Source organism: Carcharodon carcharias, chromosome 3 (assembly GCF_017639515.1).
Source record: "Carcharodon carcharias isolate sCarCar2 chromosome 3, sCarCar2.pri, whole genome shotgun sequence".
Lineage (NCBI taxonomy): Eukaryota > Metazoa > Chordata > Chondrichthyes > Lamniformes > Lamnidae > Carcharodon > Carcharodon carcharias.
The window spans coordinates 36,512,278-36,533,876 of record NC_054469.1 but is presented as its reverse complement, the minus strand read 5'-3'; the positions used below and the strand labels follow the sequence as shown (position 1 = coordinate 36,533,876).

The 21,599-nt window shown below is 41.0% G+C and overlaps 1 protein-coding gene across 5 annotated transcripts in view; it reads right to left on the bottom strand.

Annotated features, from left to right (window-relative positions):
- Positions 1–21,599, bottom strand: part of dync2i1 (dynein 2 intermediate chain 1) — a 143,785-nt gene that overhangs the window by 50,870 nt on the left and 71,316 nt on the right. For all 5 annotated transcript variants that reach the window (XM_041185108.1, XM_041185109.1, XM_041185110.1 and 2 more), the window contains 6 exons: positions 20,503–20,605; positions 17,263–17,392; positions 12,395–12,506; positions 6,389–6,480; positions 5,899–6,028; positions 4,851–5,023 (listed from right to left, as the gene is read on the bottom strand). In XM_041185108.1, coding sequence (XP_041041042.1) covers positions 4,851–5,023; positions 5,899–6,028; positions 6,389–6,480; positions 12,395–12,506; positions 17,263–17,392; positions 20,503–20,605 — 740 coding nt within the window. The remainder of the gene's footprint in view (positions 1–4,850; positions 5,024–5,898; positions 6,029–6,388; positions 6,481–12,394; positions 12,507–17,262; positions 17,393–20,502; positions 20,606–21,599) is intronic.

Below are 21,599 nucleotides of genomic sequence, written 5' to 3'. Positions count from 1 at the left end.
TCTCTAGTGGGATCCACCAAAAGCTGCTCCAAAAAGCCATCTCGTAGACATTCCACAAATTCCTTTTCTTGGGATCCACTACCAACCTGATTTTCCCAGTCCACCTGCATACTGGAATCCCCCATGATCACTGTAGCCTTGCCTTTTTTACATGCCTTTTCTATCTCCTGGTTTATTTTGTGCCCCACATCCTGACTACTATTTAGAGGCCTGTACACAACTCCCATTATGTTTTTTTTATCTTTGCGGTTCCTCAACTCTACCCACACAGATTCTACATCATCTGACCCTTCGTCGTTTCTTGCTAACGATTTAATTTCATTTCTTACTAACAAAGCAACCCCACCCCCTCTGCCAACCTGCCTATCTTTTCGATAGGATGTATATCCTTGGATATTTAGCTCCCAGTCCTGATCCCCTTGCAGCCATATCACCGAGATGCCCACCTAATCATACCTGCCAATTTCAATCTGCGCCACAAACTCATTTACCTTATTTCGTATACTGCGTGCATTCAGATACAACACCTCAGTCCTGTATTCCTGTCCCCCTTCTCATTGTCGTCCCTTTATCTGATGTGCTTGAAGTTAGATTCCTAGCCCTTTCCAAACACTCTGTCCTATTTTGTGTTCTGGAAACTTTAATATCCTCTCCTGGGCTCTCCTTTCTTTGCAGTTTTTTCATATTTTTCCATGAAGTTGAATCCATCCTCCCATATGCTAACCTGCTGCTTTGTTTCCCATTAGTCATACTTCTTGGAGTTTTACCCTTCCTCCCCCCCACTTTCTAGTTTAAAGTCCTATTGACCACCCTATTTATCCTTTTCTTTGGAACATTGGTCCCAAATCGGTTCAGGTGGAAACCATCCCAACAGTACAGATCCCTCCTGTTCCAATACTGATGCCAGTGCCCCATGAAATGGAACCCCTCTTTCCCGCACTACTCCTTTAGTCATGTGTTTACTTCCCTTATTCTTGCGTCCCTATGCCAATTTGCATGTGGCTTGGGTAGTAATCTGGAGATTATAACCCTTGAGGAACTGTTCTTTAATTTAGTTCCTAGTTGCTGATAATCCCCAAACAGGTCCTCTTTCCTAGTCTTACCTATGTTATTTGTCCTGACGTGGACCACAACAACTGGATCCTCCCCCTTCCTCTCCAAAATCCTTTCAAGAGATGTCCCTCACCCTGGCACCAGGCAGGACTCTCGATCCTGCTTACAAAGGATGCTATCAATTCCCCTAATTATAGAATCCCCTACTACTACCACTTGTCTTTTTGCTCTCCCCTCTTGAATGGCCTCCTGTGCCACAGTGCTGTGGCCAGCTGGCTCATCCTCCCTACAGCCTTGTTTCTCAACCACACAGGGAGCAAGTACCTTGTACCTGTTGGACAAGGTCAAGAGCTGAGGCTTCTCTGTTCCTGAATACAGGATCCCTCTACCTGCCTCACTTGCAGTCACACCCTGCTGATCCTGACCACTGACCGAATTTGAGGTACTTTATCTACCAGGTGTGACCGCCTCCTGAAACAAAGCATCCAGGTAACTCTCCCCCTCCCGGATGTGCCGCAGCGTCCAGAGCTCAGACTCCAACTCATCAATTCTGAGCCGGAGTTCCTCCAGTAACCAACACTTGCTGCAGATATGGTCACTGCGGCTCGCAATGGAATCTGCGAGCTCCCACATCATACAGCTACAGCACATCACCTGCTCAGCCATCTTTATTTACTTAGTTAATTTATTAATTAGCTTTGCAGAGTTTTTTTTTCAAATTTGGTGCAGATTTCCTGCTAACCAATCAGGTCACAGCTTTCCTGTGACATCACATTTTCAGTTTTATCCGGTGTCTCCGCCGTTCTCCTCGCGCTCTTTTATCCTGTCTCCGCCGCTCTCCTCGTGCTCTTTTATCCTGTCTTTGCCGCTCTCCTCGCGCTCTTTTATCCTGTGTCTCCGCCACTCTCCTCGCGCTCTTTTATCCTGTGTCTCCGCCGCTCTCCTCGCGCTCTTTTATTCTGTGTCTCCGCCGCTCTCCTCGTGCTCTTTTACCCTGTCTCCGCCGCTCTCCACGCGCTCTTTTATCCTGTGTCTCCGCTCTCCTCGCGCTTTTATCCCATGTCTCCACCACTCTCCTCGTGCTCTTTTATCCTGTCTCCGCCGCTCTCCTCGCACTCTTTTATCCTGTGGCTCCACCACTCTCTTCGTTCACTTTTATCCGGTGTCTCCGCCGCTCTCCTCGCACTCTTTTATCCTGTGTCTCCACCGCTCTCCTCGTGCTCTTTTATCCTGTCTCCGCCGCTCTCCTTGCACTCTTTTATCCTGTGGCTCCACCACTCTCTTCGTTCACTTTTATCCGGTGTCTCCGCCGCTCTCCTCGCGCTCTTTTATCCTGTGTCTCCGCCGCTCTCCTCGCGCTCTTTTATCCTGTGTCTCTGCTGCTCTCCTCATTCACTTTTATCATCTGCCATGTCATAACAAAACTGGGGGCTCGTTGCGGGATATTTGAAATTTCTTAACTGGTTTGGTGTTGGTGAACCTTAAGGCTAGGAGTTTGAGAAGCACATTGAACTCAGGAGTTGGTGTGAGGGGTTTTAAAGTGGTGAGACTACAAAAATGACTTTACCCATGGCTAATAGTTTTCTGCAAGTAGAAGGTATAACTCTGATTGGGTTACAAAAGGTATCTAACGGTAAGTTAATAAAATTGGTGGATAAGTTGCAGTTGAAGTTAACTGTAGGGGCAAAGAAAGCAGACATAGTTGAAGTGATAGCATAGCATTTGAATTTGAAAGGGCACCTGCCACTAGTGAGTCACAGCTAGGGGCAGTGAGACTTCAGTTACAAATGAAGAAGCTTGAACTTGAACAAACAATAGAATTGGAGGCTGAGGAAAAGGAAAGAAGAACAGCATTTCAAAGGAAGCAAGCAGAAAGGAAGGAGATAGAAAGAAAACAGGAAAAGGAATTTGAACTGGAGAAATTAGCAAGGGAGGAAAGAAAAAAGGAGAGAGAGAATATCAGCTTAGAAAACTGGAAGTTAAAAAAGAGATCTCAGATGCTGAGGAAGGTTCTGATGTGGAAATAATCACTTGCAGTCTAAAGCCCAGTGGGGAGCTGTTTAAATTTATACAAGCTCTTCTGAAGTTTGAAGAAAGGGACGTAGGGATGTTTTTTTATCTCATTTGAGAAGATAGCTAAGCAGATGAAATGGCCACACGAAATCTGGACATTGCTTTTACAGTCTAGGTTAAGGTTAAGGTCAAGGTCATGAGGTTTATGCTACACTGTCAGAAGAAGTATTGGTAGATTATGATGCAGTAAAAAAGGTTATCTTGAGTACTTATGAGTTGATTCCTGAGACATATGGGCAGAAATTTAGGAATATAAGAAAACAGCCTGGGCAAACTTATATTGCATTTGAGAAAGTAAAACAAAATAATTTTAATTGGTGGATATTAAAGAGACGACATTCACAGCTCCTAGAGAAGTAATTCTTACGGAAGAATTTAATGATTTAATTCCTTCGGTAGTGAGAACTCATGTGGAGGAACGGAAGGTTAAAACAACCGGAATCCTCAATAAAACAGCCCATTCAGCACCAGTGTAATATATTCTCCTCGCACAGGTTGCCCTGTGATATTTCAGTTACCACAGTTTTGAGAATTTGCATTCAACACAGAATCACTGAATTCTTACAGCACAGGAGTCCATTCAGCCCATCATGTCAGCACCAGCTCTCCGAATGAGCAATTTACATAGTGCAATTCTCCTGCCTTCTCCCCAAAATCCTCCACATTGTTCCTTTTTAAATAACAGTCTAATTCCCTTATGAATGCTTTGATTGAACCTGCCTCCACCACACTCTCAAGCAGTGCATTCAAGACCTTAATCATTCGCAGCTTGAAAAAGCTTTTCTCACATCACTTTTGTTTCTTTTGCAAATTACTTTAAATCTGTGCCCACTCATTCTTGCTCATTTCATGAGAGGGAACAGACGCCGCATGATTTCGTATGCCTCTATGAAATCCTCTCTCAGCCTTCTCTTCTCCAAGGAAAACAGTCCCAATTTCTCCAATCTACCTTCACAACTGAAGTTCTTCATCCTTGGAACAATTCTCATGAATCTTTTCTGCACTTTCTCCAATGCCTTCACACCTTTCCTAAAGTGGGGCACCCAGAACTGGACACAGTACTCCAGCTAAGACCGAGCTAGTGTCTTATACAAGTTTAACATAATTTTCTTGCTCTTGTACTCTATGCCCCAATTAGAGGACAGGTAGGAGCTTCATTTGCTTGAGGTACAAATTTAGAATTTGGTGTGAACATTAATAGGTCCCACAGGATCTTCCATCAACGATCCTCATCATCCGTGCAAATTTGTAAAACCTACCTCTTAATATTAATGTTAAATTAGTGACAGTTTTATGCTGCAGCACCAAGGTCTTTGGGATCGTTCTTTCTCATTTCACATAGGCCCCTTGCAAGCAGCTGGACTGTTTCTTTTTATTTTCTTGCTAGAAAATTCTGGAGTTGAAACTGGTGGAAGCCAAAGGGCTTTGTAATTTGCAGATTAGTGGCCTATTTTGCTTTTAAGAACTTGCTCTGACATTAAAGGTGAAATAGTTCGAGAATCAATTACTGGGCTCAGCTTTACACCCAATGTGATTTGCACAGGCACTCACAAACCAACACCACTTCACTATTAGTCTGAACTTTTTGCATAAATATATGCTGTTAAGATGATTAATTTTTCCTTTGTCAAGTTCTATTTCACTATCAATAATCATTTCCCTAATGCTTTGGGATGGATAGATAAATAAATAAATACATACATACATACTGAATTTGCACAAACCTCAGATTCACAGACAAGTACTTTTTGAGGAGCTGATGGTTCCCAGATATTCCAAACACAGATCATGTAATTGCTGGCCAGTTGGGCGACCCCGGGCTCTTTAGAAAGACTGTGAATTGAAAGCAAGGTTTGTCTCTGGGCCTGCGAAAAATGTAGACATAACACCTCACGACCTACAAAAAAACATAAAAACCACAGACTTACCATTTGGAACATTACTAAAATATAACTTTAAAATTAGGTTTTGTGAATAGTCATGGAAATCTGAATAAATAAGGTGTTTCCTACATCTACAATATCGCATTGATCAATTTAAATAAGGCAATATAGTATACAATGTCATTTTAAAAGATCTGGTGATACAGCTCCACCAAGTGGTATGGTCGGAGTCTGCAAAGTCTTAGTTAATCAGTGCTCTAAGCAAGATGGGATGTTTCAGCCCAAGGAGAAAGAAATTGGCAGGCAGGAAACTCTGGGCAGGCTATATAATGCAGGAAGACAACCCGAGTAGTATCGCTGGACAAGCTGAACAACAAGATGTACAGAATGTGAAACTGATGGCTGAAATTACGTGCCATCACGTAGGATCGGAGTCAGTGTGGCTGACACATAATTCAAATGAAGAACATTATATCAAAATAATTGTATTGCAATGTGAAAATTTTCTACTGAAAGTTTGAATAACAACAAAATAATTTTTATTTATATAAAGCCTTTAATGTAATGGAACGTCCCAAGGCAACTCACAACAGCAAAGTATGACATTGAGCCAAAAAAGGAGATATTAGGTCAAGTAACAAAAAACTTGGTCAAAGAGGTAGGTTCAAAGCGATCTCTTATAGGAGAAAAGCGAGGTAGAGATGTGGAGAGGAGTAGGGAGGGAATTACAGAGCTTGCGGCTTAGATAACTGAAGGGACAGTCACCAGTTTAAAAAATATTCTTTTCAAAAAAACTTACAAGTTGATTAAACAAGCAAATTACATGGAACAGACAATGCTAACAGTCAATTTGAAAAATGTCTACATTCAACCTCAAACTACTTATTACCATGTAAAAATGGCAAGTTTGTGTTCAGTTGAGAGCATCCATCACTGACTGACAAACTGGCTGCTTTTGATTGTACATTCTTACTAGCTTGGTTCTCTGCTTGATCTTCTTCAAGCAACACCGAGATTACCTGTCATGGTATTAGAATGATACTGTTAGCAAGCAGGAAAGGTAGCACAAAAAGCAAACGATCTAGACAGTAATAGCTTGATCTAGCACGCACTCCTTCTTGATATCACAAGCATGTCCAAGCAATCAGTATTAAACTACTACATTAAATATTGTTAGAATTTATTTGTTCAAACCATCGTAGGGATCATATTGCTATATCGAACTTTCAATCTTCCCATTTTGATCAACTCTGTTAAAGTAAATCTGTGTATGCAAGGCATTTTGACTTAAAATGGTTGGATAGTATTAACTGAGCTGTGTAATCTTTCCAGATCTGCGCAGAAATATTGCATGGTGTTACACAAGAGAAATACAACACCTGACAAGCAGATTTCAGGAAGTTGGTCAGTCTCTGAGAATCAATATTCTTAGCCACCGAATCAGAGGACAAGGCATCACTAGCGTTAGCACCTGCTCAAGGAAAGAATATTTAGTATTAAACTGCATCAGTTAAGATACATTAATAGAATATCAATCTTTATTTGGCTGGTTTAAGTTAACGCAATCTAAACAACTGGAACAATTTACTGAAGAAAGTGAATACACCCACCAGGTATTAGAAGTCTTATAAAAGCAGCATTAAAGAAGCAATTCATTAAATAGATGTGCATTTTCTCACCTTACTGCATAATGTTAACAAAAGAACAAAGAACTTGTATTTATTTAGTGCTTTTTACTAGCTCAGAATATCCAAAAGCATTAAACAGCCAATTAAATACTTTTTTTTTGAAGTGCAGCAACTTGTGCATAGCAAAATCTTACAAACAGCAACATGATAATAGCCAGATAATCTGTTCTTAACGATGTCGAATGAAGAATAAATATTGGTTGGGACACCTCCCTGCCCTTTAAGTAATGCCATGGGAGTTTTTAACTTTGAACAGAGGACAGTCAGGGCCTGCCTATGGTTAAAGTCTCAACCGAAAGATGACACTTCCCAACATGCAGTGCTCCCTCAAGACCTGTATCAGTGTGTCAGCCTAGAGTTTGTGCTCAAGTCTCTAGAGTTAGACTTGAACTCACAACCTTCTGACTCAGAGGCAAGGGTGATACCAATTGAGCCCTGGCTGACATACTATTACACAAAAATAACAAGAGATTTTTTTATATGTTAACTACTAACTCCTGATGTCTGCCATGTGATTATTTATCAAATCTGTTCAGTTAGTAAAGATCTCAATTGCAGTCTTATTTCTACTTCACTTAGTAAATCAAGAGGGTGTGCTTTGGTTACATTAACCATGGGATCATTCATCGCTCAACACTGGTGCATCTGCATATTAAAAGCCCAGTTGCTAATTATTTTTACTTAAAACGAAAAATTCAACTCTCTTCATCAAATGGCAAAGAAGGGTAATTGACATGAAAGATTGGGCAGAAGTTTCAATTGACGGTCCCAGTCAAAATGGTGGGGCCTGTATTGGGTTGGAAACCCACTGAGAGGTTCAGCAAGCTTTGCCAAGGCTCTTTAACTGAGTCATGAAATTAGCATTCCGTCTCTGAGTTCCCCAGCCAATCAAAGAGGGCAGGCGGGATAACATCAATTCTGTCAAAAGAAGGATTTCTAATCCTTCCACATCCCTGTCCACATCCCCTCATCGCAAGTGTCTCACTCTTAACCTGGAGGTTCTGCTGCAGAATCTGAGTGACTTTTTTTATTCTTTGATGGGATGCAGGTGTCACTGGCAAGGCCAGCATTTGCTGTCAACCCCAAATTGTTCTTGAACTGAGTGACTTGCTAGGCCATCCCAGAGGGCACTGAAGAGTCAAGCACATTGCTGTGAGTCTGGGGTTACATTAAGGCCAGGCCCAGTAAGGATGGCAAATTTCCTTCTCTAAAGGACATTGGTGAACCAGTTGGGTTTCAAGGTCACCATTACTGAGACTAGCTTTAAATTTCAGGTTTTATTAACTGAATCTAAATTCTACCAGCTGCCATATTGGGATTTGAACCCATGCCCCATAACATTAGCCTGGGCCTCTGGGTTATTAATCCCACAGCGACATTACCACTACACCAACATCTCCACCTAAAGGCTGGAAGTGAGGTGATCTTTCTGAGTGACAGGAAGAAAATGGCAGACTCTCCAACCAAGCAGGCACACACCCAAGAAGAGGCCAAAGAAGTTAGCAGTAGAACTGTGGTCCCTCAAACCTGGAGGCAATGCATCAAGGGCATGCAGGACTTCAGGAAAGCAGGAAAGGTGAGTGGTACAACACTTGCAGGTACCAAGCCGCTTACTCTGGCTTTTCGTTCCCAAGGTGGGTGCGCAGAGTCCGGACATCTCCCAGCTTGGCTTGTTGCACCCACTTTGGGAAAAAAAGTGCCCCGTATGGTGGGATCTTCACCCCAGGGAGTGGGGAAGGCAGGTGCGGATGCAGATCAGAAGTGGTCCAAGCGGCTGCTGAACGCTGAGGCTGGCTAGTTAAAAGGCCCACCACTGTTCTCTGGTATTTGCAAAACTGTTTTGTTAAAAATTAGGTCCTGAAGACTTCATCCCTCACACCCCCTTCAACCCCCCCACCTACTCTCCATGCCCATACATGCCAACTCATGAACGCCCACCCATCCCAAGGCCCCAACACCTCCTATGTCAACTTATTACCAACTCATGACATCTCCACCAGCCCCCAAAGTCCTTTATAGTTGTTATGCCAACTCAGTCCAACTCATGACCCCCACCACACACCTATGGCCCCTTATAGCCCTTATGCCAACTTAGGCATTACCATCACTGACTCTCCCACTATCAACTACAAGAGCAGGTCAGAAGCTAAGAATTCTGTGGCGAGTAACTCACTTCCTGACTGTCCAACATCTACAAGAAGCAAGTCAGAAGTGTGATGGAACACTCTGCACTTGCCTGGACGAGCGCAACTCCAACAACACTTGTCACAAAACTATAATATTTCTCATAATATTATTGTAGGTTTATGGGTGCCTATGTGACTGATTTAATTGAATTAGAGTCAGATAGACTGCAAGGTTGAAATTATCAAAAGAGTTAGGCGTGAAGCAGACTTTTGAAACGGAGATGGACAAGTGATGATGATGGTTCCACAGATAAGGTGTGAATGAAATTTGCATTTTTAGATAAGTGAAGGGGTTGTTTGATTTTCAAAGAGATGGTAGGATGTTTACAACTAACAAGAGAAGTGAGGAAAAGCAATACATTTATTTTGCCCAAAAGAAAAAGGCCATATGGACAACATGAAAGATTTTTATATTAAGGGGAAAGTAAATTTCCAAAGACATGTAGAAAAATGGGATATTACACATTAAAGAGAGAGAAACATATATAAAGAAGGCAGAAAGGCCATGTGGGGTGACCGTGGAACATCTTGAAAGGCGCACCCTGTGAAACATGCTTGGGAAAAGCTCTAGCCACACTGAAGTAGTGCTGCTCCAGTAACTAAAGTTGTGTGTGTTAAAAAGCTTTTGGAATTCCACTGTCAAGTGAGTGTTGTGGTAACCCTTGCTGGATTTACTATTTAAATTTAAAATCTATTTAGGACTGTCGCCTTAAAGGGGATGTGTAGTTGGGAGTCAGGTTAATTAGGAATTTTGGGATTTGTTACAGTATCAAGTAACTATAATCTTATGTATGTGTTTGAATTATTTTCTTTTGTTAACAAATGTTTTACTTTAATTTTTAAATTCTCTACAGTTGTTAGTGGATTCATTATTTCTGAAATCAGTGCAAAAACCTTCTCATAATAAATACAAATTTCAAAACTGTTCTAACAGTGTGGCCAAGTTTTTCTTGTGGATTTGGTCCACCTGGTACATATCATCTGCCACATCATAGCACAAACTAATATGAAGTGGATTCAGCTTCCTATATGTTGCTATGCACAAAAAAAAGTGAAGCCATCGAAACATAAAATTAGGCCTTTGCTGTATACTGATCTTGTTGAATAATAACTGTATTTCAATCAGGCAGAGTTCAGAAAGGGCAGCAAACCACACCACTGGACCGTTGAGTAAACTATTGAAATGCACATTATTTTTATTTGTTCACGGACTGTGGGCATCGCTGCCAAGGCCAACTGCCCTGAGAAGGCAGTGGTGAGCTACCTTCCTGAAACACGGAAGTCTGTGTGCGGTGTAAGCACACCTATAATGCTGTTGATAGAGATTTCCGAGATTTCAACCCAGCAATGATGAACGAACGGTAATATGTATCAAAGTCAGGATGGTGCATGATGTGGAGAAGAACTGCACATTGGGGTGTTTCCACAAGAATACAAGTATTAGGAGCAGGGGTGGGTCATTTGATAAGATTATGACTGATCTAACTGTAGTCTCAACTCCACTTTCTTGTCCACCCATCTCCACCAATAACCCTTTACTCCCTTGCTGATCAAAAATCTAACTCAGCCTTGAACATATTCAATGACCTAGCCTCCAAAGTTCTCTGGGGAAGAGAATTCCACAGATTAATGACTCGCAAAGAAAAAAATTCTCCTCATCTCAGTCTTAAAGGGGGGACACCAAATTTTTAAATTGTGTCTCCTGATTCCAAGCTCCCCAACAAGGGGAAACATCCTCTCAGCATCCACCCTGTCAAGTCCCCTCAGGATCTTAGATGTTTCAATAAGATCACCTATCAAGCTCCTACGTGCATGATGACCTTGGCCTTCCAAGGGGTGGAAATCACAATTAATAACCTTTTATGAAAAAGATGTATAGGTTTGTCATGAAGAGATATTAATGTCTATAACGTTATTGGAAATTATTTTTAAAATAGAGTTATGTGTGTGTCTTAATTGGATTAAAGCCAGCTACTTTGGGTGCTTTGATGCATAGTAGTTTGAGATGTTAATTAGATAACCATAAGGAGGAGAAGGTAAAGTGTAAATTTGTATTCAAAAGAATGGAAAAAAAATCTTGCTGGGAGGCGCCAAGCAATGTGTTTATATTACAAATAAAATTGGTAGAATCAAAGGGTTTATCGTTAGAAGAGGTAAAATTAAAAACCTAGCAATACAATGGAAAAGTTACATTCAAAGGAAAAGCTAGGTATAAACAGAAAGGAGTTTGTGTGTGTAAGTCAGAGGCATTTAAGATCTAACCAGCCAGTAAGCCTACAGAGCTCTGAAAAAGTCATACGGACTCGAAATGTTAACTGTTTTCCTCTCCACAGATGCTGTTACACCTGCTGAGTTTTTCCAGCATTTTCTGTGATTAAGTTGGGGATTTGTTTGAAAGTTATTACGGCAGTAATTTGTAGACATGTGTTTGTGTTTAATTTATTGTTAAATTAATAAATGTTTAATTTAGTTTTATATAAAAAACCTTACAAGGCTTGGTGGTCTTATTCCTGAATTCAGAGCTGCATCTCAAACATACCAATTGAAAATATAGGTTATGACAGTTGTTCAAGTTTCCCTCTGGGATTTAAACAACTCAGCCTTTACCAGCTGCTGTGTCATAACAGATTCTATTCAGTTTTCTTAATCAATCTCTTTAAAATGAACATTTAGAAGTAAAGCAGGAGAGATAAATGTAAAAGACCAAGTCAGATTCCCCATCGCCAGGCAGCTTGTGCATTTATGCAATTAAACAGGCAAATGCAGGTTACTTTGTGAAATAAAGCTTTGGGGCTGCATCTCCCGATCGGTGAGCGAGGGTGAGGGCCCACTCGCCGACATATAAAATGACATGGGGTGACATCGGGCGGGTGTCCCGACGTCACCCCACGTCATTTACATTTTCAGGTCGGCACATGGAGCCGAGCCAGCTGCGTGCCCACTGATCTGTCAACAGCCACTTAAGGCCATTAATAAAGTAATTGAGGTAATCAATGGACATGCCCTTCTAACCTTAAGGTTGGCAGGCAGGCCGGGAGCCCAGAGGGGCTTCCGAAAAAACATGAAACCTCATCCACAGGCGGGATGAGGTTGCATGAGGGTATTAAAATTTTTCTGAAATGTCTAAATAAAATAAATGACATGTCCCAGCTCATGTGATAGTGGCACATAAGGGGACATGTCAGTATTTTTTTTTTCTCATCTTTAATCAAACTTTCAAACCTGAGCTGATCTTCCTGAGGCAGCACTTTGCCTCAGGGAGATCTGTGCGCTCTTTCATGCACATGCGTGAAAGAGCGTGCTCCAGGCTCAGGGAATCCCCCCCTGCCCACACAGGGAGCGCATACAAAGGGACCCTTAATTGGCCCACCCACGTAAAATGGAGGTGTGCCCCTAACCGGGAGCGCCAATCGGGAACCCACCTGCTCGTGCCCGCTCCTGCACAATCCCCCCCAACGGAGGGAAGATCCTGCCCTTGGTAACAATAAAGTTCTGGCACAAAAGTGCTTACCCCCACACACCGCGTTACCCTCTCCAGGATGCTGTGTCCACTTTTCAACAGTTTCAATTTCATCTGTCTGAATGTCTCGGTCCACATTGTCTTCGTTGCACTGAACAAAAGCCTATGGAAAATAAAAACAAACCAAAAACAAAATGCCAGATGATGAGAAGCTGAAACTTTAACCTGCATAAGCTTTCAAAAATCATGTTTAAACATAGAAAATAGGAGGAGTAGCCCTTTGAGCCTGCTCTGCAATTCAACACCATGGTTGATCCTCTATTTCAACGCCATACTCCCGTGCTCTCCCCATATTCTTTGATGCCCTTAGAGTCCAGAAATCTATTTCCTTCTTAAGTAAATTCAGTGACTTGGCCTCCACGGCCCTCTGTGGTAGAGAATTTCACAGGTTCACCACCTCTGGGTGCAGAAATTTCTCCTCATCTCAGTCCTAAATTGGCTACACCGTATCCTGAGACTGTGACCCCTTGTTCTAGGCCCCTTCAGCCAGAGGAAACATCATCACTGCATCCAGTCTGTCCAGCTCTGTAAGAATTTTATATGTTCCAATGAGACCCCCTCTCATTCTTCTAAACTCCAGTGAATACAGGCCGAGTCAAACCAATTTCTCCTCATATGCAATCCTGCCATCCCAGGAATCAGTCTGGTGAACCTTTGCTCCACTCCCTCTATGGTAAGTGAATCCTTTCTTAAGTAAGGAGACCAAAACTGCGCACAATACTCCAGATGTGGTCTCACCAAGGCCCTGTATTGCTGCAGTAAGAGATCCTTGCTCCTACACTCAGGTCCTCTCGCAATGAAGGCCAAGATATCACTTGCCTTCCTAAATGCTTGCTGCATCTGCATGCTTGCTTTCAGTGATTGGTGTACAAGGACACCCAGGTCCCTTTGTACATCAACGTTTCCCAATCTATCACCATTTAAATAACACTCTACCGTTCTGTTTTCCTACTAAAGTGGATAACTTCACACTTATCCACATTATATTGCATCTGCCATGTATTGTCCCACTCACTCAACTTGTCAAAATTGCTTTGAAGCCTCTTAACATCCTCCTCACATTCCCACCTAGGTTTGTGTCATCAGCAAACTTGGAAATATTACATTTGGTTTCCTCATCCAAATCATTGATGAGGCTGGAGGCCAAGCACTGATACTTGTGGTACCCCACTAATCAGCGCCTGCCACTCCAAAAATGATCCATTCATTCCTACTCTCTGTTTCTTGTCTGTTAACCAATTGTCAACCCATGCCAAGATATTACCCCCCAATCCTATGTGCTTTAATTTTGCACACTTACCTCTTATGTGGGACTTTATCAAAAGCTTTCTGAAAATCCAAATACACCACATCCACTGGTTCTCCCTTATCTATTCCGCTAGTTACATCCTCAAAAAACTCCCATTTGGAAGAGTTGATATACTCAGTGTGATTAGTTCATTTAAGGAGAAAAATCAGTTCAACATGAGTAGGACACATCTTAAGCCCCAATGAGGGCTGAAATTGAACTCAGCATTATTTTTAGTTCATTTTAAAAGGGTTAATATCTTTGTTGAAAATTCCTATATGCATTATTTCAATCATCACAATAAACACACTGAAAATAGCACAGAGCAGAATTTCAAGTCCTGTTCCCTCTAATTTTTATTGTAGCTCCATGTATTCATGCTAAAATGCTGAAACGCATTCCTCCACATTTACACAAAGTTTAGACCATTTTCACACTAAACTGCAGGTGAGGAGTCTTAAAATTACTGCCACATTGATGCTGACCAACCAAGTATATTGATTTCCTCCAAAAGTCAAAGCATCAATAACAGCAGGTAGAATTACATAGAAATTATAACTTAGAAACATGCTATTTGGCCTGATCAGGCAATGCTGGTGTCTAGATTCCACACGAGCAGTAGCCTAATTCTAAGTTTCCACCCATACTCATACACTTGTCGAATACATGGCTACATATGAGAAGTGATGCCCCAAGTCTCAAAATACACTGGACTCCAATGCTGTCATGAAGCAGAGACCTATATGCACAATGAAGATTATGTAGAAAAAATTGCAAACGGCCACTGTTCATTTTCTGTTCTCTCATTTTGTTGAATGAGGAACAGCATCGACAATGCAAGACAAAAAAGCTATCTAAAAGCCACTTATAATGACCAATATATAGATGAAGATAGGAACCATGCTGTCCCAACAATGCTTCACATTGTTCATATTTCCATTTCTTTCCAGGACTGTTGGTAGAAATTTACCACAAAAACTGCAGCTTATTATGACAATATAATTTGAAATTACTTAAGTTCCAACCCTATCACATTTTTAAAATTTGTGGCTTTTTAATCCGTAGGTTCCACTTAATATTTTATTTAAATAATTAGGTCAGTTCATTCAGCAAGAACATGCATATCATAAATAAGCACAAGGTTATAGATGGTTAATAGAACAATTTTAGCAGCCCTGTTTTCAACCTTCATCCATAGCTACAGTTAAATAGTCATTTGGTAGTAGAGAACTTGAGTATTGCTGAAAAGAGAGACATGACGAAGCTTTTCATCAGCACACTTCACAAGAATACCAATACAAGGGGAAAACAACAATTTATATTGTCTGAGATGAGAGTGCTGATCGGTTGGCAAGTGGATTCTGATTGGTTAGGGGCGTTGTCATAGAGAACGCACCAATTGATGGTGACTGACAGTTAACTGCTGAGCACTGTTTAAAATTTAAACCAAACAGCTTGACCCTGATTGGTCAAGGCACTTCCCTGAGGAATGAGTCAGCAAATGGCTGTCAATTATTTTGTTTAGCTGAAATAGGAACAATGTGTGTACATGTTCTTTCTGCCCTGTGTATTAATATATGTAGCTTCCAATACACGCAAATGTGCCACACTGCGGGCACAACCAACAATCTTAAATTGGCTGTCAGCATAATTCTTAGCACACTGAGAAACATTTAGCAAATGTTGTCCAGTCGCAGAATCACATATAATGTTGGACACTGTGTTATAAGCTTTGCAAGCACGTGATAATTGGGTACGATATGTACTATGCCCACTGTGAACAGCAGCTGGGACATGCTGTTTGATATGATCCACCAGTCCCACATCCCTGCCTTTTGTTCAGAAAGTTCATCATCATCAAACACTTGTCTAACTCTCTTTTAAAATTATTTATGGGACCAGTTTTTCAGGTAGAACATTCCAGATCCTGACAATTCCCCTCCAGATTTTTTGCCAATGACTTTGATCAAGGTCTTTACTTAGCAACATCTTGGAAACCTCTACTAAGTACTTTGCAGCAGAGCCAGATGGGATGTATCTGACGATGCTGAGGGAAGCAAAGATGGAAATTGCGGAAGGTACTGATCACAATCTTTCAATCTTCCTCAGATGTGAGGGTAATTCTAGATGGCTGGAGAACTGCAAATGTTACACCGTTGTTCAAAAAAAGGGTGCAACCATAAACCCAGTGACTATAACTTAATCAGTTTAACCTCAGTAGTTGGAAAGATTTTAGAAACAATATTCTAGGACGAAATTAACATTTGGATAAATTAAGGAAATGGACTTGTTAAAGATAAATTGTGTTTAACTAACTTGATTGAGTTTTGGGTTGATGAAGGTAATGTGGTTCATGTGGTGTACATGGACTTACGAAAGGTATTTGATCAAGTACCACGTTACAGGTTTATCAGCAAAGTTGAAGCACATGGAATTAAAGAAAAAGTGACAGCATGACTGCAGAGTTGGCTGAGTGACAGGAAACAGAGAGTAGCAGTGAGTGGGTGCTTTTCAAACCGGAGGAAGGTATACAGTTGCTGACAGGTTGCTACCAGGACTGCTGTTTTTCTTGATCTATACTAAAGACTTAGACTTGGGGGCAAAGGCCACAATTTCAAAAGTTGGAGATGACACAGAATTTGGAAATATGGTGAACTCTGACGAGAATAGTGATAGACTTCAAGAGGACAGAGACATGTTGATGGAATGGGTGGACAAGTGGCAGGTGACATTTAACACAGAGAAGTATGAAGTGATATATTTTGGTTGGAAAAATGAGTAGAGACAAGATAGAGACAGCACAATTTGAAAGGAGGTGCAGCAGCAGAGGGGCCTAGAGATATAGGTGCACAAATCGCACATCATGGAGGCAGATTCAATTGTAGCTTTCAAAAGGGAATTGAATAAGCACCTGAAGAAAAAATTTGCAGGGCTACAGGGAAAGAGTCAGTGAGTGAGTCATAGTAATTTGCTCTTGCAGTGAGCCAGCATGGGCTCAGTAGGCTGAACAGCCTCCCTCTGTGCTGTAACCATTCTATGATTCTATTCTACGAGGTCACTTCTTAACATTTCTTGTTCCTAGTAAAACAATGCTAACTTTTCCAACCTCTCCTCTTAAACGGAGTCCTTTACCTCTAGTAACATACTGGTAAACCTCCTCTGTACCCTAAGGCTTCAACAACTTTCCTGAAGTGTGGTGCCTAGAATTGCCAAAGTGCTCCAGGTGATGCCCAACCAGTGATTAATGAAGTTCTATGGTGACAAATAACTCTAGAATTCTGCTAAATAAAAACTACACAGGATTAAAAAAGGAAAAAGTAATGCCACATTGCTAAAATGCATATTTAACTTAAAATTTCACAAATAAATAAAGCTTGAAAGGCTACATTGATGTCACTATGAATAATCCATGTTTACTACCCAAAGTTATCGATCAATTATCACACTTGAAGTAATAGTTATATTCAGCAAGTTTCAGAATAACACTTAAGTATGTAAGAACATGCCATATAGATCTAGTCTGAACACCAATGATAAAACGATGCAAAATGTGGAACACTACTCCACCAACCTGCTTGGTATTTGTGCGCCCAAAGTTTTTGATATACACATCGTACTCATTCAATGGAGGCAGATCAAGCATTGAAAAGCTAACTGAGAAATCCAGGTCAATCAGTCTGAGCAACTCCACGCTGCGCTTTCTGCAGAGAACATCAAATTACGGCTTTTTACATGTACATCAATAGGAGAAAGACTTATTTCTAGACATTTCATTGTAAAGAGCTCATGAAAGAGCTTGTTATTCAATATCAGGGTTTTTTGTTGTTGAAACTAATTAAATGGACCAAAGGATCTCCTTCATCCAAATCTTTTTTGTGAAGGAAGTCTTAGAACTATTGTGATAGGCCAAAAAAATTCGACTTGAAAATTTACATTTGCATGTAGATTCATCTTTTGTTAACTTCAAAACTAAATAGCTTCTGTTACAGAAATCGATAATAGAAATCTGCTATCTTATACTTAGATTTTCAAAGGATCACAGTGTACTTATAGTACTTGAAAATCAAATCTTTCACCAAAACCAACAAAACCTGTGGTGAACGAAACTTTGGAAGCTTATTTTAACATTTACACAAGAACTACGCACAGAGATTATTTTGTTTGTTTTGCTTAATTCTTTAGGTTGTCTTGTCTTGATAAGGACAAACAAAAAATTATGGTTTATATTAATGGACTAATGACCTGAATTTAGTTCAAAGTTGTGTGGTTGTGTCTGAATTGACTTTCACTTTAAAAATGCCCCTCTGCAAATACTCACTCACAATTTTTCTATCTTGCCTCAAACTATCCTGGTCATAACAGTGGCAAGGTAAACAGTTGCCTTCTGTGGCACCAAGTTGATTGGTGTGTCCTTTTTTCAAAATTTAAAAAAAAATTTAAAAGGGGGGGCATAGAATTGGGAGGGGAGGCAAGGGGTGGAGCGCTTGTTGTCTTCCCAACTCCATGCAAATCAAAGGTGTAGAAAGTCAGAAGGCAGCATTCCATATGGTCAATTGAGACCCTTAAATAGCCAAACAAGGGCCACCTGAGGGTCTCTTCCCACCACCAGTGGAATTCTTCAGTGGTAAGGAATGGGCGGGTGGGGGAGGTTGGAAGGGGGTGCCCCTTCACACAGTGAGATTACCTAGTAAGGCTGTCAGCTTCTCTCAGGGCCTTGGCAGTGGGGGGGGAATGGGGGGTGAGAGGGGGGCCTTATCAGACACCATCTGGCCCATGGAGGGGCCCGGTGCGGTGAGGGCCGCCACCGCTGAAACACCACCAACTCCCTTGACCATCTCACCACCACCCACTCCCTCACCGAGGCCTGCCTGGCTGACCCCAGCATGCATGACATCACTTGGTTGTGGGGCCTAGTCCATCTTGCTAGTCCTGGCTGGGCACAGTGTCAGCAGTAGCCACTGCTCCCAGTGACCACTGCTAGGACTAAAGAGCTGTTGGCCCTCCGATTAGCTGGTAGCTCTTGGAGGGAAGATCGCTGCCCTTGAAGGGAGCCCCAACATCAGGCCATTAATTGCCCAATGGCCATAGAATCACACAAAGGCTCCTGGAAATAGCCACAGCTGGGTTGCCCCTGGCTTTCCAGCCTGGCATCGGGGTCACTGCCATAGGCACTAATTTCAGTCCTTAAGCGCTGTAATCACTGTAAAACAACCTGTACTCTTTGTGTAATTACTTCCAAAGAGTCATGACAATATTCCTAAATACCCAAACCTTCATTATTTACTGTGTAACCACTCCCTTTACTCTGTGTAATCATGCCTACAACCAATAATAATATTTGGCTTGTCTGTCTGAACAGTTTTGATTGGTCAGTGAGTTGATTTAGTGGGTGGAGCCTGGAACACAGAGCAGCATGTGGAGGACTGCAGTATGTAACACGCATGCAGCTGCCAACAGTTGGTAGTGTGACACAAACATGAGAAGGTAAGGGTGTAACATGATACTCAATAGTATTCTATTACCCAGACAGGGATATAATTTATATCTTGGGGTTAACGCTAGGCCAATTTAGCCTACTGAAATGAATGCAATCTCATCTATAGACATGGAACCCAAAATGCTTAAATACTTTGTTTGAGTGTTGATCCACTATTAATTATTCTCACTGCTTATATAATCAGTGAAAGACCATCCTCCATCACAGTTTCTCCAGACTTGTCCCAGTTTTGGAAGGACAAAATCTAGACTTATACTACTGTCTTTTACTACTCAATGGACCGGTAAAAGTTTATTCACTTATCAGATTATGCTGAAATTCCAGTGATACATGTTTACATGAGATTTTACAGCCATTGTGAGCTTTGACGTGTGATAAAACTAGCTAGAAAGATCATTTCTGTGAGGAATGGGTTGGGATTGATGGAAGGAATACAGATGGCAGGGTTGGGATGATATGGCATGGATGGAAGGAGTAGGATGGGGATAGCATTGGAAAGGAATGCAGGCTGAGGCATGTGGGGCGCAGAAGACTGGAGTGCATGACGTATGTGCAGCTGCCAACGGTTAGCAGAAGTAGTAGGATGGGGGTGGGGGCAGAAGTTGAGGGGAGCTGAACAACACAGTTACACTGCTGGAGAGATTGTTTCTGTGAGGAATGAAATTGATGGGGATGTTAAAGAGCAGGATGGGGATGGCATGGAAGGGATGACAAGGGAAGGATGGGATAGTATAAGGAGGATAAGGATGGCATGGGAAGAGATGATGGAACTGGTTAAGTAAAGCAAAATGACAGGGACAATTATTTAACACAACTTTTATTCTAAAGCTAGAAGCATTTTATAATGTTGCTATGAAACTTGAATCCCAAACAAGGACTTTGTAACGAAACAACATTGAAGAAAACAGCTTCCTAACTACCAATGATAAATGCTGAAATTATAACAGGTAGATTCAAGGAAATAGTGTGTTCATTCCTCGAATAGTATTGAGCCAATTAGATTTTTCAACTTAGGAGAAAACAGTTCCCAATTAGTCTTTCATATTCTATGACCATAAACAAGTCTCCTGACAAAATTGTATTTATATCCTCAGACTATTTTAACATATAGACAACTTTATGTAGCTTTTTCCAGAGTGAGAAGTTTTGGTTTTGTTAAAGTCTTTGGTGAAAGAATTACTAGAAAACCTGTATTTAAAGAAGTACTGTGCTGTTGCAATAAAGATTCTAGTTTCACCACAAATGTTTTTTGGGTCCCTGCTAGTCTGTAATATTTTGCACATAAACTGTAAGCTCATATTTTCAGTTACCTACTTTTGTTTACTAGCCACTTTAGAACTGATCTCTCGCTGCCTTGCTGCCACAAAGTCAATGAACGTTCCTTGAGCAGGTCCTCTGGTCTGTGAGTTTTCAAAATCTAAATTGGCAACAAATTGTGTTACACACAAATAAAATGCGCAGCATAATGGAAGCAGTAGATAACATTTAGATGAGAAATAAACATATCCAAATCTAATTAAATGAGCTGTTTTATTAGTTTACATTTTTGATGGAACAGATACAACTGTTTAACAATCTTTATGTGATACCTCAACATACTTAGCTGGCTGTCTATTACAATCAAGGTTTATGGTGGAAATTGCATGCAGTTTCAAAGCTGGAACATTTGAAGTATGAGCTTCATTGGAAATACTACAATGTGACAGACATATGTTTACTGTTTGCACATTACATCAAAGTCTAACTCCCAGAACTGAATAAAATCTCAAATTACGTCATTGTCTGGCATAAAGTAAAGGCCCTTTGTTCTAATCACCTACTGTACAATAAAAATGTCATGGTTTCACATTTGGTCCAAGTTCTACCCATTGGGCTGGTTGACAGTTTGCCATGTATACCGTTAGGTTTTGCTAACCATGAACTCCAAAATCTAAAACTCCACTGCCCAGGTACAACCTGGATGTGCAGACTGCATAAAGTAGAAGGATATATTTCTATTTGGATTAAATTACTTTCAGGGCTTCCAGATAAGCAAGCATTCTAACATGAGAACTTCTTTCCTTACTTAATTGAGGCAGTAGCCATGACTTACAAAGCATTTTAGTAATGCTGGGTAAAATTGGATTAAACTGGTTCTTCATAAGGTCAGCTGCTCCTCAAGTGATTTTGCACTGCAATATCACAGCAAATAAATTCAAAAACATACTTGAGCACAGGCTCTACACCAGCTATAACAGTTTATCCAATGTTGGAAGAAAAATGTAATCACCTAAGGGCAGATGAATACATTTTTAAAATACGGTAGTTTAACAGCAGCAGTGCATGTTACCTATCATTCAAGGTAATTCAGTTAATATCTGGTTAACACCATTGTAAACTGAAGGAGGATCATTCACAAATGTATTCTAGTA